Below are 19,257 nucleotides of genomic sequence, written 5' to 3' on the forward strand. Positions count from 1 at the left end.
AGAGGATGTCCGATCTCGCCGGCAACAACAGGAGGAAGGACTGAGGCAACGTGGTAGTAGCACGTCGTTTCTGAGGTAATGGGGTAGATGCAGAATTGTGCCTCGATCTGGTGAAACCGAATTTGGGGGTTCTGGAGCCAGAAGGGACGAGACGTCCTGCGCACGTGAGTCCTGTTCAGTGGAGGGTGCGGGCGGATCAGCCAGTGTATTCGTCCTAGGTCACCACTTGTAGGCTTATGCCTCAGGAGCGAAGAAAAAACACGGCTGACCCGAATCGATGCCAGAATAGAACTGCGAGCCTTGGCACGTCAAGCCACGGCCAGGCGCCGTCTTTATTTTCTTCTCATGCGGGCGCGTGCTATCCGGCTTCTACGCGCCTGCCCAAAGGAGGGCGCGTAACCACAAGAAGCAGTCAGAAGCGAAGCTTTAAATTTCAGTACGCACATATGTACTTGGGCCATGGTCAACAAAACGAAAGTAAAAAAGAAACACAGATGAAGCACATTTCATGCTGCTCGCATGCGAAAAATTACCCTGCACTTGTGTCGAGGCAGGCGCTACATTGATATCAGTGGCAATGTAAAGCCAAAGATATTGAGAGTTCAAGCTTCTTTTTTCTTTATAATCTGCCGTGATATATCGGCAAGGTAAATATTACATATTTTGAACAGTGTACTAAGTATAGACCACTTATAACGTAACCGCTTATAGTGCAGGACCGGATATAGTGCGGTCTTTTCAGACTCCCATTAATTTTCCCGCAGGCGCAGTAAGCACTATGGATCGGTAGTCTTTCGTTGTCTGCAACCGTGCGCTGCAGCGCTTCGGATAGCAGCGAAGCCAACTGATCAAGCCTTTTTAACCGGTGACTACTTGGTCACACACTGACAGCCAGCCGTTGCAAAGCTGAAAGAAAATTAGACGAGGCAAAATATTAACTCGCAGATATTTTTGTCGTTTCAACTTGCAAGACCAACCTGATAATGTTGTTTTACGGAAGTCTCTTTGTGGTAAAGCTATATTAAAGAATATTTTTCTGTGTGCAGTACCCATCTCATTTGTACTAATGCATATTCGAGTCTCTGCAGTGCATAGGCTGAACAAAAAATATGCAGACGCCTTTAAAGAACATATTACTTTGTAAAGAGCCATCACTCGAGCTATCGTTGAATCATTGGAATCGACGCGCACAGTAAAAGATTTTTGACGCGGGCAAATCTTTATGAAACTAGAAGGTGAACAAAAGACGGCATTGTCTATGCTGCTGACAATTAGGGCCATTTATCGGATTATAAATCTATCCAGTCACTTTCCTTCCAGCTGGAAGGAAAGTGGCTGCTATTCAATATGAATTACGCGAGCTGCTTGCTTCGCGACGATCCGAAGCACGGCAGTCTACTGTAGAAGACGAAAAAGCACCGCCTACAGTGCTCACTGCGCCTGCGCGACACTCACTGCAGCCGCCAGCCGGCGGTGGTGCCGAGCAGATGCCACGCGTTCCGTTGTTCCCTTTAACAATGGACCGTTCTGTACGTCACCAACACGTGTTACTACGAGGTGAAAGACCCAAACTCTCCTCTCGCTCCTAACTCCTTTCCAAATCATTTTTTTTTCACGCATGCGCATTGGTTCCTGCGGAAAGCCCTCCTGGGCACGGACGGACGTTTTGTCTATGCATATGCTGCTTCGCTGTAAAACATGTAGAGCATACCTGATTAAATTAAGCAGGCTAGGTGACTATTTATCACCGCCCTGTTTCAGAGAGGATGCCATTAAATTATCATCATCAGCACCTGAAATTTCTCTGGCCTGAACGACTGCAGACGGTGACGTTCTTCCCCAGACTCATGGTCCACACACACGCACAAGTTCTCCGCTTTTGCAAGGTCCCGCGTTCGCTGTCTGTGTTCACGTTGTTTGTATTCATACAGCTGCTGTTGACACCTCTCCGCTTTGTTAGCTTTGTTTCTCCGGCGTGAACGCGCTACGCCGCACCCCTGTCTTTTCCGGGTAACGGTAAGAGGCAACCGATGACACCCCGAGGGGGATCTACGTAAGTTAATAAGGCGTGAAGGCGCTCGCGCGGACATGGGTGTGCTTGACAAAAGGGACGTCCCCTCATTCACTAGCCACCGCCGCCAGGACGATTAAGGCACGGCCGGCACCAGGAGGTCCAAGATGCTCATGAGAAAAAATAACTATGGCAACTTCGCGACACCACACCTCTACAGAAAACAGCTAAGCTTGTGAGCGAGCTAGCTTTACTTCTACATGGCTGCTACCACTGGTACTTGTGAAAAATACCTTTGAAGAATGCTGGTAGCCACATTTTTTGCAACCGGGCTATCACCCTGTCAGCGAGGGGCGATGCCGAAATCTGAGGGGGGGACATCCGGACATCCCCCTGGATCCACGCCCGAGTTGGATCCTAATTGCACAAAAATGACGGTAGTGGTCAAGAAGGCAGAGTGTTAGGGCTAACCCAAGGGCAATTTAGGGAACGGACCAGTTGGATATTTGAGTTTGCAATTGTTCTAGGACACACAGCTTGAATTAAGGAGATGGTCGATCAAGAATTTTCGAAAGGGTGTACCAAAGAGGAAGATGGTGACGCAGCCTCGATTTCGCAGTGCATGACACATGCAAGGCTGTCAGTAATGGATGGCTGAAAGGACAAAGAGTGCAATCGCATGACAATGTAGAGGAGGTTTTGGGAAGTTGCATGAACTTTTGGATGATGCGACAACTTCTTGCATCTTAGAAGCTGTGGCACTTGTCGATAATTTTGTAGACAGTTGAGCAGTCTTCAAACAGAAGCAAGCAGAATGCATCATTGGTAATGCTTTTCAGAATGAGGCTTACTTTGTCAGCCTAGGACATACTAACAATGATGCGGTGGCAAAGAGCTAGAACACCACAGATGTAAGCAACATAGGATTCGATAGGTACCTGAGCTTGACCGGAGAGTTCTTTCAACTGGCAACCAGCGAGCCTGCGAACAGATTGAGTAGCTTATGCTTGCAGAAGCCCCAGCTGGTCAGGTGTGCCTCGTTAGTCGCAGAACAGATGCGTGCTGTGCCCTTGAGGTTGAAAACCACATCTGTGAGCATCAATGTCAGGTCCCATCGAATGTGCCAAGCCATTCGTCATCATTGACGTTGCTGGAGAAGGTGCCAGGGTCACATGGCTAGGATACGATGACTGGAAGTTGTGGCGTCACAGGTGTTGACATTACGATTGAACCAGTGGCCTCACCTGTCGGTATGGCAGGACAGCCGAGGACAAGTCTACTGCGGAGTTCAGTCTTGCATTGAAGCCCGCACCTCTACCAAGATGTTGCAGGTAGAGACAAATGAAAAATGTATTTATACAGTCTATTAACAAGTTATCAAGGAGCATCCAATATGGTGGATCATCTAGTCCACGGTGTAAGAAGAACAGGTGCTCCGACGGACATAGGTCGGCAGTGTGGGCGAACACTCACTCACACTCACTCACCATAATTTTTTTCAGGCCCCGCACTCACTCACATTCACACTCACCTCCACTCACACTCACAGCACTCACTCACACTCGCACTCACTTCCACTCACATTCACTGGCGCTCACTCGCACTCACCTCCACTCACACTCACTCACTCGCACTCGCACTCATCTCCACTCACACTCAGAGGCACTCACTCGCACTCACACTCACTGGCACTCACTCGCACTCGCACTCACCTGCACTCACAATCACTGGCACTCACTCGCACTCACCTGCACTCACACTCACTCGCACTCACATTCACTGGCACACACTCGCACTCACCTGCACTCACACTCACTGGCACTCGCTCGCACTCACACTCACTAGCACTCACTCGCGCTCGCACTCACTTCCACTCACATTCACTGGCACTCACTCACACTCGCACTCACTGCCACTCACCCTTTTGAAATGAGTGCGAGTGTGAGTGAGTGCACTCATGAGTTACTGTGCCGATCTATGCCGCTCACAATTCGTGTACATTCATAACGAAGCTTCCAATTTAGCACCTGTTGCATCGGGAGTGCGCCAATGCAGTGTTTTGGACCCAGGTTTATGTTTAATATGCATAAAAGATTTGCCTTCCCGATTACATGGTAACATCAGTCTATTTGCTGACTATTGTATTTCGTACCGCGAAATTGATCACAGTGATAATCACCATATACAAAATTCTGCCTTTTCTTGGTGTCAGGAGTGGCAGATGACTCTAAATGCCGAAAAATCTGTAACGCTAACCGTAAGAAAGAAACAGATATCTGAGTTTACTTACATTATTAATGACACACCTCTCACTTGTGCATTTCAGCGTAAATATTTAGGTGTCACTTTAACATACGCTCTCCGATGGGAAAGCCATGTTAGCAAAATAACCTCAAGTGGAAATCAATGTACATGCTGAGCACTAAACCGACTCTTCTTTCTGAGAAGACATCCTTGTCTTGCGCCCCTAAATAAAATTTGCTGGCCTACAAAATGCTTGTTCGAACAGTGCTGGAGCACGTCAATATTGTTTCGTTTCCGTACACAAAATAACTCATTGCAAGAATGGAAGGGGTGCAGAGGAAGGCAATAAGGTTATTTTTCAATAAATACAAATTAACGGATTCACTGACTAAATTATTAAAGAGAGCTGGTTTATTAACACTGCAAAGTGAGCTAAACGAGCACGACTAAAGTTTTCGTTTCAATTTATTCATGGTGACATAAACATTGACGTCAGCCCCAAACTCTCTCTGTCATTGAGATTAGACGTGTGCATGCTTGCCGTCCATGCTCGCTAAGCTCCCCTTCGGTTGGATTGAGCCAAGAGAGCGGGAAATAGAGGGAGAGATTGACTGTCCGTATACTTAGTCAACCACTTAACGCTGAAACAAACACAAAAGGGAGAACAAAGCAGTATCTATCATTGCATCTTTGCTTTTTCTCCATGTATGCGAGCGTGCGTGTCTGTTACTCTTTGCTAACTTGGCTAGTCCCTCTTCCGCTCGCTTGGTTATATAAGGAGCCTTTTAAGAAGGAAGCAGGAAGAAAATGAGGACCCATTCCACCCTCTGAAGGCGGATGACCAGGGAAGCTGTAGCAAATCACATGGTAGTAAACGTCTTCACTCAGTCGAAGTCATGGCAAAATTTGCCGGTCATGATTTGGATATGTCTGCCATTAGCGCTCCAGCCCATACATATTCCCTGGTGTATTAAAGAAAATGTCGCAGTTTCGCCCGAAAGGCGAAGCTTCGATTGCGATAGCAAATTAGTAGAGAGCTATACGAAGCAAGGATAGTAGTTTAATGGGCCGTATAAACTTCGCCAACTAACTAAATAGACAAGCACGGTGTCACACGCGATCAGGTAAACATGAACGCATCTCGCTCGATGACCGCCGAAACTCGCTGTCAGAACGCTGGAGTAAAGAGGCGCAGCTATAGCCGCGAGTGAATTGACCTTCATGCCGCCTCTCGCTTCAAAGCGAACTAAACGTCGAAAACACGGCGCATACGAAGTTACCGGCTCTAGTTGAACATAGTTGACGTGGCAAATCGCTGTGAAGAGGAGGCGCGCGCGCGCCCTTTTTCCACGTCGCAGATCGCTTTCGAGATACGACACCCATGCGGCTGCCGCCGAAGCAAGATGACCCCCCCTCCCCTCCTCCCCCCCCTCCAATGCCTGATGCCACGGTGCTCTTACACCGTGGCCGGACGAGCGACAGAAGCAGGGCGCTTCCGCCCCGCCTTTTCCCTCGCGCGCGCGAGATTGAGCAGCAAGTGTTGGCTGACCCTCGCAAGCTTGCACTCGGACACGCAGTGTACCTCCGGCACGCTGAGACCATTTTACCGTGTTTGGACTTTATACAGAACCACACACAGGGTTCGTACAGGTTTCCAAGGCAAAAATTCAAGGTTATTCCAGGACTTTCCAGGACCTGTCACAGGTTTTTCAAGGACTCAAAGTGGCATCCAAAGTAGGAGTTCGTTACTTTAACATTTACAAAAATGACTAGTTTTATTGCACTTACAATAAATAAATGCATATCACAATTGTAACTTTTATGGGATTTTACGTGCCAAAACCACGACCTCATTATGAGGCACGCCGTAGTGGGGGACTCCAGAAAATTTCGACCACCTGGGGTTCTTTAACGTGCACCTAAATCTAAGTACAGGGGTGTTTTCGCATTTTGCCCCCATCAAAATGCGGCCGCCATGGCCGAGATTCGATCCCGCGACCTCGTGCTTAGCAGCCCAACACCACAGCCACTAAGCAACCACGGCGGGTATCACAATTATAATAAAAATGTCTAGCCTTGATAACTTTTTCAAGATCACAACCCAAAATGAACGCTTACAACAGCAGCTGAGATTTCAGTATAGACTGGGTAAAGTTCACCAAAAATATTCAAAACATTCAGCATGGGGTTATTGCACTAAAATAAAAAGAAATAAATGTATATCCCAATTATGTTAATAATTTCTAGTCTTGATCACTTTGCAGGTTCACAGCAATACCGAAAAAAAAGTTCACAAAACACAATGAATGCTCCGACCAGCCACTCTGACTTCCAATATTAACTGGGTAAGTTTACTGAACATTTCCAAGCCATTCAGTGTAGTCTTGCTACACATCCAATATACAGTAGAACCCCGCTGTTACGTTCCCGGGTGCTGCGTTTTCCCGGCTGTTATGTCGTTTTCGGCCGATCCCGGCATAGCTTTTTGTAAAACATGTCTTGATCATTTCTCAAGTCCGCAATATTAAATGTTAACACAACGACTTAACACTCACAACAGCTGCTCAGGCTTCTGCAGTATTAGCTGCGTTGGTCCATCAAACATTTCCAAAACATTCAGCATAAATTTATTGCATTTATACTATATTATCATAAATAATATTATAACAAACCTCCAGCCAAAGAAAGGCACTGAGCATCAGTGGTGAAGTTGCTCCACCATAGCTCTCTCTAGCTTCACATAGCGCGCCAGAGGGAAAGTGGGACAAGGCAGACCGACGGGCAAGGAGTGAAACGAACGATAGGGTGAGGAAAGCAGTGTAAATGTTGCCAGCCGAGCCAGCACCGAAGCACGGCACGAGTCGATCGCTCCGCGCGCGATTTGATGCGGTGAAGCCTTTCATTTTTGCCGCGCAGTTCTGCAAAACGGAACCATGTGTGCTTGCGCCAGCGTATTGTTTCTGAAATGGGGAATTTGTCAGATCGACGCCGATCTACCACAGAAAGGAGGTCGCAATGTCGATATCGGAGTGCATTGCTCACGAAATTCAAGGATTTTCAAGGAAGGAAAAAAATTCCAGGACATTCAAGGGCCTTGAAAACGCACTTTTCAATTTCAAGGGTTTTCAAGGACCTGTACACACCCTGACACAACGATGTCCACGACCACGGCAGAAGTTTGCTTGGAGAGTCCATATACTTGCTATCGCAATATAATCTATCCACTCATCTCATTATACATTGTCTCACTCATGCCTGATCCTTGGATTATTACGACCTTAGTGAGTGGTTTCTATTTTGGCGTGCACAACCTGCTAGTGCGATAAGTCATCACCGCGAGTGAGCTTGTGCACACAACGTGCCTCCATTTTTCCGCAAGCAAGGTGAACCGATATTACTTCTGCTTATCGTTCAAGCACTCACCACGTTCACACTCACTTCCACTCAGAACCACTAACTCATGTTCACACTCACCTGCACTCACATTCACGTTCACACTCACCTCTACACACCCAGAAGCACTCACCCCGTTCACACTCACAGCACTCAGTCACGTTCACACTCAGCTCCACTCACACAGCACTCAGTCATGTTCACACTCATCTCCACTCACACTCATTGGCTCTCACCTCCACTCACACTCAACGGCACTCACTCGCACTCACACTCACTGGCACTCACTCTCACTCACGCACACTCGCACTCACTTCCGCTCACAGTCACTGGCACTCACTCACACTGACACTCACCTGCACCCATACTCACTGGCACTCACTCGCACTCACCTCCACTCATACTCACAGGCACTCACTCGCACTCGCACTCACCTGCACTCACACTCACTTGCACTCGCACTCACCTCCACTCACACTCACAGGCACTCACTCGCACTTGCACTCACCTTCGCACTTGCACTCACCTGCACTCACACTCAGTGGCACTCACTCGCATTCGCACTCGCGCCTTTGAAATGAGTGCGAGTGAGTGCGCCGACCTATGCCGGCGGAAGTGCACGACGCGTCTCACTAATGTTGGGCCGCCGCTAGGGGGCGCACATAACTAGGAGGCTGGGGCGCCGGGGGGCCAGACATTCCTTGGCCACAGTGCTGGGAGCGCGCTCTGCAGCATGTGTTCTATACAGTGGCTGCTACTGTTTTTAGTGCCAAACTTAAGCCACTGTCTCTACGTTACTAAATCTTAAAATGGCATTTTTAATTGCTGAGGTGCAGTGCTGCGTTTTCGAAACAAAAGCGTATATTATTTCTCTCAGTACCACGCTGACAGTTATTACACATTCATGACGGAAAAGAGACTATAGCTGAATGCAACTTGTAAACCAAGAAAAGAAAAGATGTCAATTGATGTGCAGAAGGCACGTACGTACCTATGGGGCCTATCTCGTAGTCTAGTTTTACACGTGTAGCCAGGTTTATCAAATTTGCGCTTCTGGACATGCTGACAAGAACAAATTTATTATGCACTGCTGTCCATGAACTTGTGACGTATGCCGGGTCAAAGTGTTTCTTGCACCTGTACTCTCCAGGTTGCAGGACTTGGTCTCCACATTCGAGAGCATCCTACGAACCATGTAGTCGGCTCTTTTCACTGAGCATGGAAACTCCGTCTTTGCAAATGCAAGACCCGCTGTTGCAGTTTGCTGCAAATCAATTCTTGCCTACAATTCGTCTCCACCCGGCAACGTTGCAGCTCGAGATGCAGACTTCCCTTCCCTGTCTGGTGATTCAGACTGTTTGTCTGAATTTTTAAGTGCTTACCAAGAACGATGATGATAGAGTGCTTGCTCAATTTTGAAGTAAGCGCTTATCGTCTGCCCGCACTGCTTGTCGGCGACCGTTTCCAAGGATCGATAAACGCCGTCTGCTGTCGTGCACTGTCGGAGTAATTATCGTTTGTTTCGGCGCCTGAGGGATCTTAATGATTATAGTGGAAGGCAGAAACAGTAACAAAAATTCGTTAAATTTTTTTTTGATGCGCTTTGAATATAGTCACATTTACTCATTCGAATTTCCCGCTTTTTTAGCCTCCTAACGTGTGCTGTCATGCAGCGGTGCAGACGTGAAACGCCACCATTAGTGAGACGAGTTTCTCACCAGCGGCCCCCGCGTTGTCGGAGCACCTGTTCTTCTTACACCGTAGTCTAGTCTAAGCGCTGCATAGTCTTTCTTGTTTCATTAATGATGGTCGTCGTTCTCAATCTGTAATATTGTTACGGGGAAAGAGAGGTTTAAATTATATGTACAGAATATTTACAACTGGCATACAAGACGCAAAACCAGTCAGCGCGACATCAGAGAGCGTCATCGTCTTCTGTGTTATCCTCAGTGTTGTCTTGAGCATTGCTTGGTAACATGACCCCCATCGGCGAAGGTGCCGTCCTTGCTAGATTGTCTGAGTGGTTTCGCTGAAGGCATGTGACGTGGACGACATCAGTGGAAGATCGAGACGTGGTGGAATCGAGGGGCTCGAAGACTTTATCCTTCACCACGGCGCTCCTCGACAGCTCCTCACAGACCGGGGCCGCTATTTCATATCGAAGGTTGTCCAGGACCTCCTGCGCTACAAAACACAAGTTGATAACAGCGTACCGTCATGATTTCATATGTGACATTGGTCACTTTGCGGAAGACCCGGGACGAACTAGAGTAAGGCGAAATCAACTTTTCGCAAAGGCCAACTCGCCGTGACGGTGTCTAAAGAAGGGCCATATCACCAGGGTTGAAGTGGGCATCGCGGTGGCGGGCATCATAGAAGCGTCGTTAATTTTCCTGCGAAGCGGTAAGGCGCAGGCGTGCAATCTGGCGGGCCTCGACAGCTTGGAAGATTGCTTCACAGGCATATTCTGACGACAAGTGAAGAACGGCGGAAAGCAATGTGTCAAATGGCAGCATAGGATTTCTTCCGTATGGGAGATAAAACGGAGAAAAACCCGTAGGGTCATGTCGGGAGGAATTATAGGCAAATGTTACGAAGGACAGAGCGGCGTCCCAGTCATGATGGTCGGCAAAAACATACATAGCAAGCCTGTATGTCTATGATAGTTCTGTTAAGACGCTCTGCGAGGCCGTTGGTCTGAGGGCGGTACGCTGTTGTCAACTTGTGCTTTGTAGCGCAGGAGTGCAGGAGGTCCTGGACAACCTTCGATATGAAATAGCAGCCCCGGTGTGTGAGGAGCTGTCGAGGAGCGCCGTGGTGAAGGATGTCTTTGAGCAGGAAGTCGGCAACGTCGGTTGCACAGCTGGTTGGAAGCGCTCGAGTGATCACGTACCGGGTCGTGTAGTCGGTAGTGACTGCTATCCACTTATTTCCGCTGACAGAGAGCGGGAAAGGGCCAAGAAGGTCAAGACCAACCCTAAAGAATGGCTCCGATGGTACGTCAAGGAGTTGAAGGCGGGCAGCTGGGAGTACTGCTGGTTTCTTGCGGCGCTGGCATCGACGTAACGGTAGACCGAACGGTAAATGCCGGACCAAAGGAAGCGATGTTGAACATGGTCATACGTTCTAGAGAATCCGAGGTGACTGGCGGTAGGAGTGTCATGTAGCTGTGCGAGGACAGTTTGACGCATATGTGCAGGAATAACCAAGAGCAGTTCAGGACCGTCAGGGTGCATGTTGTAGTGGTACAAGACACCATCCTGCTTCACAAACGTACACAGAGAAGGGGAAGGTGTTTCAGAAGTCAGCCTGAGAATGTCGTCTCGCAAGCAGGGGTTACGGCGTTGCTTATATCCCATGTTCTGAAACGCCTAAGCGACAGCACGCAGGTATACTCGCAACTGTCGGGAAGCTCCGGTGGGTCTACTGGATGACGCGACAAGGAATCAGCATCGTCATGCAATTGGCCGCTCTTATGCACAACTGTGTATGAGTACTCTTGGAGTCAAAGATCCCACCGACCGAGACGGCCAGTAGGATCCTTTAGTTCATGAGAGTGGCTTGTTGGGCTAGTTGGTACATGGTTATACTAGAAGAATGCCAGCACACTTGAAAGTAGAAAAAATCAAGAAGCAGACATATACAAAGTGACAGGAAGGTGGCTGGACTTCCACCTTCCTGTCGCTTTGTCTATGTCTGCTTCTCGATTTTTTCTACTTTCAAGTTTGCTGGCTCCTAGGATTCTTTAGGGTTGAGAGTCAGCATAAGGTATGATGGTCTGTGATAACTGTGAACGACCGGCCGTACAAGTAGGGGCAAAACTTACCCACTGCCCAAACGAGGGCAAGACACTCGCGTCCAGTAATGGAATAATTACGCTCCGCTTGGGACAGAAGACGGCTAGCATACGCAATAACATGATCGCAACCTTGCTGGCGCTGAGCCAAAACAGTGCAGATTACATGACCGCTGGCTCACATTCGAACTTCCATTGGAGCATTCACGTCAAAATGGGCTAGAATGAAGTGAGCCGCATGATAAGCTCAGCGAATGCAGTAGCTTGTTCCGGGCCCCAGACAGTTCTGTGAGGACGTGCAACGTTAGCAAAATTGCGTACAAACTGGCGGAAGTATGAGCAGAGGCCCACAAAGCTACGAACTTCGGTGGCACAAGTCAGCACGGGGAAATTCATGATGGCGTGAACTTTCTCTGGATCGGGGCAGACGCCCGCAGAATCGACGAGGTGTCCGAGCACAGTTAGTTGTCGGCAGCCGAAGTGGCATTTTGATGAATTAAGCTGTAGCCCAGCCTTGCGAAAAACAGAAAGAATTGTCGAAAGCCGCTTGAGGTGCATGCCAAAAGTTGGTGAAAAGACAATAACGTCATCGAGGTAGCACAGGCAGATTGACCACTTAAAACTGTGAAGGAGAGCGTCCATCATACGTTCAAATGTAGCCGGGGCATTACATAACCCGAATGGTATCACTTTAAACTGATAGAGGCCATCAGGTGTAATAAAAGCGGTCTTTTCAAGGTCCATGTCGTCAACTGCAATCTGCCAGTACCCGAAGCGAAGGTCTATCGAAGAAAAATATTTGACACTATGTAAACAATCGAGGACGTCATCTATCCGTGGGAGGGGATACACATCTTTTTTTGTTACTTTTTGAGATGGCGATAGTCGACGCAGAAGCGCCAACTGTCATCTTTCTTTCGCACAAGCCCGACCAGAGAAGCCTAAGGGATACTAGAAGGCTCAATGATATCTCGGGCAAGCATCTTGTTGACTTCCTTCTGTATGACTTGGCACTCAGTGGGGGAGGTGAGGTAGGGCCGTCGGTGTATCGGGCTAGCGTTGCTATTGTGTATCCGATGTTTCACAACGGACGTTTGACCCAGTCGCCGGTCATCGAGATCGAAAATGTTCCGGTACGAGGCGAGAAGGCATTGAAGTGTGTCCGCATGGTGGGCCGGAAGGTCACAAGCGATCATTGTTGCAAGAGGTTCTAAATCTCGAGTTGTAGGGCGCAAACCAGCAGGGGTAGACAACGCAATATCACCAGATAAGGCAGAAATATGGTAGTCGGAAGCCGGGGCTAAGGTTGCAAAGAGATATGCCCCGAGGTAGCACTTGAGGACAGAGGCCAAAATTCACTACAGGCAGACAGGTGGCATTGTCTTTTAAGCAGACAACCATGTGGCGAAATGTGACGTTCTGCAACAGGAGGATGGTGGCCGTCGGCGACAGGTGGATCGGGTGAAACGGCAATATAGGTCATGGCTCGGCGAGGTAGGCGAACGTAATCGGTGGAACATAGTCGACTGGGCGTAGGATCAGGAGGGTCAACGGCATACGGTAGGGCGAGTTGGACAACACCCGCAGAGCAGTCAATAATGGCCGAATGTGCCGAGAGAAAATCAAGGCCCAAGATGATTTCGTGTGGGCACTGCTCCAAGACATAAAACAAAACAGATGTATGGTGTCCGGCTACAGTGACACGGGCGGCGCACATCCCAGTGACAGCTGGAGTTCCACCGTTGGCTACGTGGACAACGGCGAGCGGGGCAGGAGTTAGGACTTCCTTTAGGTGCGCACGGAGGTTCGAGTTCATAACCGATATGTCAGGCCAACCTAGAGGCAGTAAGGGTAAAAGCAGACCAATTCAGGCTGGTGCTTGCAAACAAATATGCAGCTTTAGAAAAGGAAGATAAAGACAACATAGAGGTAATGAATGAAACCGTATTTAGGTTGATCTCAGAAGCAGCAATTGAAGTGGGAGGTAGGGCACCAAGGCAACCAGTAGGTAAGCTCTCCCAAGAAACAAAGGACCTAATAAAGAAATGACAGAAGATGAAAATGTCCAACTCAAGAGATCAGATAGAATTAGCTGAACTGTCAAAACTAATCAACAAGAAAAAAGTAAGGGATATTCGAAATTATAACGTGGAAAAGATTGAGGAAGCCGTAAAATATGGACGCAGCATTAAATCAGTAAGAAGAAAGCTTGGCATAGGACAAGGCAAGATGTATGCACTGAAAGATAGGCATGGTAATATCATCAGCGATTTCGATGACATAGTAAAAGCAGCGGAAGAATTCTATATTGACCTGTACAGTGCCCAAAACAGCCAAGCTACTTTCATTCAAAATAGTGATGAACCGGATACAGAGGCTCCTATAACTCGCGCTGAAGTTAAAAGGGCCTTGAAAGACATGACCAGGGGAAAAGCTGCTGGAGAAGATGGAATAACAGTAGATTTAATCAAAAATGGAGGAGATATCATGCTTGAAAAGCTTGCGGCCCTTTATAGGCAATGCCTCACAACTTCATGTGTACCAGAGAGCTGGAAGAACGCCAACATTATACTAATCCATAAGAAGGGAGACGTTAAAGGACTGAAGAATTATAGACCCATTAGCTTGCTTTCAGTATTGTATAAAATATTCACCAAGATAATTTGCAATAGAATCAGGGCAACACTTGACTTCAGCCAACCAAGAGAACAGGCTGGCTTCAGGAAGGGATATTCTACGATGGATCATATCCATGTCATAAATCAGGTAATCGAGAAATCTGCGGAGTACAATCAACCTCTCTACATGGCTTTCATAGATTATGAAAAGGCATTTGATTCAGTAGAGATACCAGCAGTCATAGAGGCATTGTGTAATCAAGGAGTACAGGAGGCATATGTGAATATCTTAGCAAACATCTACAAGGATTCCACAGCTACTTTGGTTCTCCATAAGAAAAGTAGAAAGATACCTATCAAGAAAGGGGTCAGGCAAGGAGACACAATCTCTCCAATGCTATTCACTGCATGCTTAGAAGAAGTATTCAAGCTCTTAGACTGGGAAGGCTTAGGAGTGAGAATCAACGGTGAATATCTCAGCAACCTTCGGTTTGCAGATGACATTGTCCTATTCAGCAACAATGGAGACGAATTACAACAAATGATTGAGGACCTTAATCGAGAAAGTGTAAGAATCGGGTTGAAGATGAATATGCAGAAGACAAAGATAATGTTCAATAGCCTGGCAAGGGAACAAGAATTCAGGATTGCCAGTCAGCCTCTAGAGTCTGTAAAGGAGTACGTTTATCTAGGTCAATTACTCACAGGGGACCCTGATCACGAGAAAGAAATTTACAGAAGAATAAAATTGGGTTGGAGTGCATACGGCAGGCATTACCAAATCCTGCCGCATGCAGGATTTGGTAATGCCAAATCCTTTTCCAAATCCTTTTCTTTTCACTGTCGTTGAAAAGAAAAGTGTACAATCATTGCATTCTACCGGTGCTAACATATGGGGCAGAAACTTGGAGGTTAACAAAAAAGCTCGAGAACAAGTTAACGACCGCACAAAGAGCGATGGAACGAAAAATCTTAGGACTAACGTTAAGAGACAGGAAGAGAGCGGTGTGGATCAGAGAACAAACGGGGATAGCCGATATTCTAGTTGACATTAAGCGGAAGAAATGGAGCTGGGCAGGCCATGTAATGCGTAGGATGGATAACCGGTGGACCATTAGAGTTACAGAATGGGTACCAAGAGAAGGGAAGCACAGTCGAGGTCAGCAGAAAACCAGATGGGATGATGAAGTTAGGAAACTTGCAGGCGCAAGTTGGAATACGCTAGCGCAAGACAGGGGTAATTGGAGATCGCAGGGAGAGGCCTTCGTCCTGCAGTGGACATAAAATATAGGCTGATGATGATGATGTGTGCTCCCGTGCCAATAAGTGCTGTTACAGGTATACCGTCCACGTCCACATTGATGAGGTTGTTATGGCCAGGCAGTGTAAGCAGAGAAATTTCGGGTCGGGTCACCTCTTGGAGCTGTGCCCATTAGTTTTTTGAGGAGCGGTGGGAGTAAGGTGACGGAGAGTGACGAGGCAGAGGTGAGTGGGAAAGATGTGGGCGTGGCAAAGGGGAACGGTTTGGTGGTGCGGGCAGAGATGCTGGCGCATTGTTTCCTTCAATGTGTGTCGGCGGGCGGGGATTGTCAGGCAGGCTCCGGGTATTTCGATAGCTAGGCCAAGGCTGCGAGTTCCAAGAACTGCGATAGTGGTGAGAAATATGTCCGACGCGTCCACAGCAGAAGCAGATAGGCCTGTCATCAGAGGTGCTCCATTCCTCCAGGTTTTGATAAGGAGGACGAGCGTACGAACTTCGTGGTACAGCGGGTACGCCGGGTGAACGGTAGTCGCGTCTGTGGATTGGGCTAAGTGAGTGGAGTCCAGCATTGGCCAACTCTTGCCGTACAACGGTCTGAATAAGAGACATTGTTGCTTGGGAATTGTCTGGGTTGCGAATCTGGAAAGGAACTGGTGATGCAGCTTCAATCTCCTGGCAGACGATGCGCACAATACTGTCGGATGCAGCCGGCGGGGGTGGGAGACGAAGGTCCTCGCAGGTAGATGTTGCAGCCGTATTAGGAAGGCGAGAAAAATTGTGAGCAATACGACGGCTTTTGGCTTCTTCGAAGCGGCGACATTCAGCAATGATGTTCTGCACTGTCGAAGAATTCTTGAAAATGAGGCGGAATGCGTCGTCCACGATGCCTTTGAGGATGTGTCCGACCTTTTCCGCTTCTGGAATGTTCTCGTCAACCTTGCGATAAAGCGCAAGCACGTCCGAAGTCACATAGGACTTCGTGGAAGTCTGAACACGTCAAGCAAGGTCATTCAGTGTGGCACGCCGGCGGCTAACACGCTTGCCAAACATATCAGTGAGCTTTTGTTTGCACAAGTCCCAGCTGGTGAGCTCCTCTTCGTGGGTCTCAAACCAGACGCGTGCCGTTCCCGCGAGGTAAAAGAGCAGGTTAGCGAGCATGATGGTCCAGTCCCAGTGATTGCTTGCGCTCACCCAATCGTAGAGCTGAAGGCAATCTTCGACGTCGGTGTTATCTGTTCCGGAAAAGGTGCCAGGGTCGCATGGTTGTGCCAGCATGACGGTGGGCGCGGGTGGCGACGAGCCCGAAGCATTCTCGCCTTGAGCTGGCATGGCCGATGCAGCCAAGGAGCGCCCACTACGTAAATCCATTGTGCGTCTGGGATACCCCGCACGTTCCACCAAAATGTTACGGGGAAAGAGAGGTTTAAATTATATTTACAGAATATTTACAACTGGCATACAAGGCATACAAGACGCAAAACCAGTCCGCGTGACATCAGAGAGCGTCATCTTCTGTGTTATCCTCAGCGTTGTCTCGAGCATTGCTTGGTAACATTATGTATAACATCCAGGGTGTGCCAGGTAACTGAAGCCAAGCTGCTCAAAAAAAAAAAAAAAAGATTTAGAAAAAAATAGGGTGCAAGATACAATTATAAGTCCTACGATGTTCGGTCAGCAGACCTCCGACGACCAAAGACCATATGTCTTAAAATTGCGTCTTGCACCATACCTTTTCAATTTTTTTTTTCGTTAAAGAGCTCAGCTAAAGTTAGCCGGGACGTGCTAAGTATAGACTTAATGCAAATTTACAAAAAAAAGAAAAGAAAAAAGGTGTGCTAGCATTATGCTGGGGCGGGCTGGGGTGTTTGTGCCGCCATTGCTACATTTCAGTTTGGCGATCGTGTCTGTTTGGTGTTTAACTTCTGTGCAAGGTTCAGAAAACATACCAGGTCAGCATCAAACATAGCCCCCCCCCCCCCCCCCCTCGATTTAAGAATATGCCTATTCTTCATTACCAGCAGACCTCCTTACAGCAGATATTGTGGTGAAAAAGAAAGGGGTCGGTAGCATTGTAAGAGAAGCTATTTTCAAGAATGTCAGCTAACACTAATGACACATTTGGCAGGTCATTTCTGAGTGCTCCAAAACGCTCTGGCGGCACGCATTACATTTTGCTGGTTCTTTCAGGGCACCATGGACCAGCTTAGGGTGATCAGAGGCGCTCTCACTTTCGACGTGGGAGAGCGACCAAAATCTGACGGAGTTATGGTACCATGGCCCCTGCAGCTTCTGCTATTGGTGTGACATCAGCTGGCCTCGGTGCCTGCGTGCATGTTTGTTTACAACAGAAGGTTTGCTGATGTGTTTACTTTTCCAGTCTCTGACTGCTCTGGCAAGCGGCTGCAGGTTCAACTTGGTCACACTCTCCGGCTCCAATGAAGAGCAGGCACTGAATCGTTGCAATCCGAGTCAGAGTACGGCAAGGACCAGCTGAATGCACCATACGAAAGAAACTCTTGTGTTGTATTGCAGGCTCTTTAGATGTACAAGGAACATTCTCACAACGTGTACCCTTTATAACTGCGCTGCACGATGATAAATTAAATGTCAAACCTTTTGATCCTATGTAAATTACAATGAACGGGGTAAAAACCGGTAACTCCCAATCGGCCATCGCTACTGTTCACAGCGCCACCGCATACTGCCCCCGTCAGCAACTGCAGGGTGGGGGTGGGGGGGTGTACATACATACATACATACATATGGCCATAAGAAGGGAGTAATAAATAGTGCTGGCAGCCACAAGGAGATCGCGTAGCAATAAAAAGCCTCGGCATTCACTCTACCTGTGCGTATCTACCGTGTGCCGTTTGCGGTCGGCCCAACTTGCGAAGCGCTCTGTGCAGCCTTCGACCACGCATTCATACTTGGGATGGCTAGTCGACGAAGGACGTGCCATGAAGATAGGGTCATGTGACTCGGCGATGTGCAGTTCAAGCAAGTACTCCGTCGGCAGTGCGACACGGCACTGCGCGCACGTGAGACGGTGGCGGCTAGCGTAGTGACTCTCGAACTCGCGCACGCTGTCGAATTCCCGCGGACACGCGCATCTCAGCGTCCCGCGGTGGCGGCGCTCAAGCGCACCGGGATCGCAGTCAGCGTCCAGAACTGTCACCTTGTGGCTAACGGATTGCGCGCTCAAATCCACGCCTTCGGTCAGCAGGATTCGCACTTGACCGCCTGAAATCGGCAGCAGCTGAACCGTCGTCCAGTCCATACTCGCGCGCGCTTGGTTCGTGTCCGGGGTACTGTGCCGAAGCTGAAACCAACGTCCGGATCACACGCTGTAAGTAGACGATCTTGTACACTTTCGCAGGTCGGCCAATCGGACACGACCAATGACTTTCACAGCTACCGCGCGATCACTGCTACTAGGAATATTCAACTTCCTTTTATACCGTAAGTCACTTGGCTGCTGATGATGACTGCGGAACAACAGCGACCTGTCGTCAGAACAGCGCAGGAGCACTTTTGACCGTCGCACGTCGTTGTAGTCGCTGGCGAGGGCAGCCATTGCTATAAAGCCACCGATATAAGACGACGGTTGCGGACGTAGCAGATCATTGTTCACTAGGTGAGCGCTTTTGAAGTTGACGCTGGTCGATTCGCGAACCGCTAATGAGATGTGCTTAGCATCGGTTCGGATGGGCACTGATTTTGCGACATGCGCGTCGCGCGCCCGGTTGTTTCCACTGTGCGTGTGCGCTCGTTTCGATGAGGCCGCTCGGGGCGGGCATCGAGAACCGAAGAGTATCGCTCGCGTGGCGCCGTTCGCGCGGCAGCAGCGACGTCGGTAGGTCGCGCGTGATGTCGAAACACTTCACCGCATTAAACGCACGCGCCGCATGCCTGTTCGAGGAGTTGCCCTGCATAA

General features: G+C 48.6%; 2 protein-coding genes across 4 annotated transcripts in view; one reads left to right on the plus strand and one right to left on the minus strand.

The window, feature by feature from the left end:
• LOC119458756 (uncharacterized) overlaps window positions 1–18,770 on the minus strand; it is a 35,892-nt gene extending 17,122 nt beyond the window's left edge. Inside the window, exon 1 of the mRNA XM_037720621.2 lies at window positions 18,170–18,770. Within this exon, the coding sequence (XP_037576549.1) occupies window positions 18,170–18,600 (431 nt within the window). The 5' untranslated portion in view covers window positions 18,601–18,770. The remainder of the gene's footprint in view (window positions 1–18,169) is intronic.
• The window catches only part of LOC119459390 (serine-rich adhesin for platelets-like), a 299,849-nt gene continuing 299,141 nt past the window's right edge, over window positions 18,550–19,257 (plus strand). The window contains exon 1 of one of the 3 annotated variants that reach the window (XM_049671415.1): window positions 18,550–18,669. The gene's annotated coding sequence lies outside the window, so the exon portion shown is untranslated. Of the gene's footprint in view, window positions 18,670–18,878; window positions 18,958–19,257 lie in introns of those variants that run through there. The other 2 variants (XM_037721183.2, XM_049671416.1) reach the window with 2 other exon arrangements.

This window comes from Dermacentor silvarum, chromosome 7 (assembly GCF_013339745.2).
Source record: "Dermacentor silvarum isolate Dsil-2018 chromosome 7, BIME_Dsil_1.4, whole genome shotgun sequence".
Taxonomy (NCBI): Eukaryota; Metazoa; Arthropoda; class Arachnida; order Ixodida; family Ixodidae; genus Dermacentor; species Dermacentor silvarum.